This window comes from Rhizomucor pusillus (assembly GCF_041956525.1).
Source record: "Rhizomucor pusillus strain CBS 183.67 unplaced genomic scaffold VTP01scaffold_9, whole genome shotgun sequence".
NCBI classification, from domain to species: domain Eukaryota; kingdom Fungi; phylum Mucoromycota; class Mucoromycetes; order Mucorales; family Lichtheimiaceae; genus Rhizomucor; species Rhizomucor pusillus.
In genome coordinates this window covers 82,078-85,750 of record NW_027192151.1, presented here as the reverse complement: position 1 = coordinate 85,750, position 3,673 = coordinate 82,078, and the positions used below count along the sequence as shown (strand labels likewise).

Genomic DNA, 3,673 nt, shown 5'->3' with positions numbered 1-3,673 from the left:
CTTCTGGATGTTATTCGTGACGAATACAGTGAACAACTATTGCAAGGTATTCAAAACTTGTCACAATTCATGCGAAACGTCGTCATCAGAGTCATGCTATTCGTGGATATCTATATCGTCCAGCATGCTCATAGCAGCATCCCCACTTACGTGTTCTCACAGCAGTTCTTTTACTCAATGGCTCAGCTTGTCCTTGGGCAAGAAATTACGAATGATAATCCAAACTTGCCTGACGGACTTACTGGATTCCTGAAATTCAGTCAAGACACAGTATCCTGCGCTCATTTACCCCGTGAACAACTTCAAATATTATACTCAGACACTTGCATCCGCCTGCAACGTCATAAAGGACGCTTACACCAATATCATCGTGGAGTACTTCCAATCCAGGGTTGAGAAATGTATTATTTTCAAGTTACAAAAGTTCGTACCAGTAAGCATCTTACGACCGTCATCAGTCATCCTTCACATCTTGCTTATTTAATGATATTTTTATGTAGGCAATGCAAAAGGATACGGCTGCAAATGATTACTTATATGAGATCCTTGCCGGTGGTAATCCCGTGATGCCACGATATCTTTTACCATGCTCCATTGAAATTGGCAATGCGATACAAGAGATTTGGATGGAATTGATGCCATACATGCCACGGCCGTGTACTACCGAAGAAATGGCTGCAAAATATGGCAATTTCATACCCGCGTTACATTACAATCTGCAGCAGTATCATGACGAGCATCAACAGACGCCACATATCCAAGAGAAATCAAATACGCGCGCTTTACCCCGTCTATTTTCCTTGGTCCCTCTGCCTGCTCGAAACTGGAGATTTATCGACGTCAATGCAGAAACACTGGCTGGGCTGCTGAAAATGCCCGTTCCACGGACATATAATCAGCGTCTGACGGTTTTCCAAACTGTTTTCAATCTTGACAAATACCGCTTTTTCAAGTAAGTTATATTAAGCCAACAGTCGACAGTGATAGAGTTCTTACAAATGAACTAGGGACGAAGGCTGCATGTTCGCTAATCATATCACAACAAATGGCTATCAGACTTCTTTTGACTTTGCGAGAAGCAAGAAAGAAAAGGCAATCGAATTGGAACTGGACGATTTTAGCATTAATGAAATTTCATCATATTACCTTCCTTGTGCACTTGACCCTGGTCGGCGAGATGTCTTCAATGCGTCCTACGGGTGTGGGTCAGAAGTCCACGAAGTAAGAAATGCTCAACAGCAGAGTACTACGGTATGACGGGGTCAAAACGAAGAAACCAGATGCTAAGCAAGGAGAAACGGCGACTTGGCATTGAATATATCGAATCAAACTTTCCCACAGGGAAGACCTCCAATGCAGAAATGTTTCTTCATTATGTCAGCTATTACCTTTGGCATCTAGAAATATTACTGGATTTTTACGATTACGAACGGATTGCAGCTACACGATTCCGAAACTATCAAGAAATACAGCGCGCTAGAGCTGAAATGGCGAACATATTGATAAACGGTGGCTAGAATATAGCAAGAGCAGAAGAAACAGAAAGAAAGAATCGAAAAAAGTTTAAAAAGAAGTCAATATACGTAGGAAGGTATGCCATTAGTTGTAACTGACGGCTGCCTGATTACTGATCACTTCTAATAGGCTACCATCCCAAGCAATTTCGGCAATCCGTTCCACGCTTGATATGGAGAGTGAACAGCCACCAGCCAAAGAAAAGAAATGGAGGAAGGCCAGGGCAACTGTGATAATAATGGAAAACTGCCTCTTGTTATTTTTGGATCGGGAATGTTTGGCAAGGACGGCGTGCCCTTGAAAGGCCATCAGTCAGGCGTGGTAGGCATTCTATGGAGGAAGCTTAAGAAGGAAGCCAACAGCGAGGTTGCTGTCGTTAAAATCGATGAATATTTGACATCCCAAGTACGATCAAATTGGCAAATATCATGGTTATAGTTACTGAGAGAGAATAATTAATAGATATGTCATGCTTGCTTATCGCGAACTCTCAAAAACATGATCACGGACGACAGTGTCAAGCACCATGGGATCCAAGTCTGCAAAAGCTGTGGGACCCTATGGAACCGAGGCACCAATGCATCCAAAAACATGATCTACATTGCGATGTGCATTTGGTCAGGTCATGGGCGACCTGCACCTTTCGTCCGAGCGAATATCACCACTGCGAATGTGGGACCCTAACGGGTTTAGATCTCTACGGTAGGTCCATTTAATTGCCTGCAGTTTAAAATATATTGATAAATATTTCGTTTAGTTATCGGCAAGTCACGACCTACACATCCAATGTCGAAGTTTCACTCATTGAGAGATCATTTGCGTTATTTGGGGTGCCCGCATCGCCTCGTAAGCAAGTTTGGGCTAAATGGCAAGTGTGCACGAACTCTAATTCGAGGAGAATGTTTATTAATTTCTTCTCCAACTTCCAAATTTGATTCGAGTGCGATGCAAAATGATGCTCCAAACGCAAATGGTTCCGGAAAAAACAGTATAGACTCATGCTTCTTTTGCAGTAAAATTTGTTTTCAAAGACCGTAACATGACGTGCTCTTTTGGTTCTCCTGGAGAAGACCTCTTGAAGATCTTCCAGGTCAAAGACCCGTATAACTTCTCAGGTTGGTGGTGAATAATCAATCATGCAACTTAGGCTGGTTTTGCAAGTATATAAAATCTTATTGATTGCTATTTGCAGTGTAGGAATAAAGACTGGCTTCCCAATCTTTTGCAGATAAGGTACCTGGTAACCAGTCAGAAAGAAGGTGGTTTTGAAAGTTTCCACCTAGATATCAAAAAATAAGAGCTTATAACTGCCCGAATACTTAAAGAGACTGCCGTTCCGCGCTGATATGGGATGTTTTCTAAGCACGTTTATGTCTTGTGAGATGGTTCACTTACTGTTGTAGAAGTATTGCAGCATTAGCATAAATATATATATTTATACCTGCTATTTGATAATTACACATTTGATTTTTCGACAGATATATATTGGCAGATAAGCAAAATGTCTGTCGTATAGATCTGAGCATCCTCTACTGCATATTTAAAAACAGTTGAGCGTTTGGAGCATCAAATTGCACGACCATCAAGACAAATTTCTTGTCGATCTAAGGACGACGACAACTTACCATATTGGTTCAAATTTGCCATGTAGTGCAGTTGCTCCAAACAATGCCAACCGGGTCAATCAGTAAAAAATCCAGGGATTATAGGTTTGTATCCTCTTTTACTTACCGAGTCATCTAAAGAGAAGCAGTCTCAATATTAGTACCTCAATAGTATTCAGAATCCAGGATGAACTGCAAGGCTTACCGTAAAAACCTAAACCCTTTCGGGTCCCACATTCGCAGTGGTGGGTTGATTTGACGTTGGTCTGAAAAATGGTTCCGGGCGGCCAAGTCCTTGCCAGACTCTTGAAGCGATGTACATATTCTTAGAGGCATTTACATCTCTGTTCCACAGCATGCCGCAGTTTTGACAGTCAAGGATGCCATGGTGAGAGACGTTATCCTCAGTAGTAACATTGCGGAGGCTCCTCGCCAAACAGGAATGACAAACCTAGGTCGATTGATATTAGCTTTCGTCACTAGTTACTTGCTAGTCGTTCCTTACTTGAGAGGTACGGTACTCGTCAATGGTCACAATAACTGCCTCTCCTCGC

General features: G+C 42.1%; 1 protein-coding gene across 1 annotated transcript; it reads left to right on the top strand.

Annotated features, from left to right (window-relative positions):
• Positions 1-69: 69 nt before the first annotated feature.
• On the top strand, positions 70-2,712 carry VTP01DRAFT_10504 (uncharacterized protein; the record flags this gene model as incomplete). Its single annotated transcript, XM_069378874.1, has 10 exons — positions 70-270; positions 320-433; positions 501-952; positions 1,008-1,221; positions 1,281-1,509; positions 1,703-1,920; positions 2,138-2,217; positions 2,273-2,361; positions 2,529-2,630; positions 2,708-2,712. 10 exons carry the CDS (start codon positions 70-72, stop codon positions 2,710-2,712), a joined length of 1,704 nt encoding a protein of 567 aa, XP_069238904.1.
• Positions 2,713-3,673: the final 961 nt, after the last annotated feature.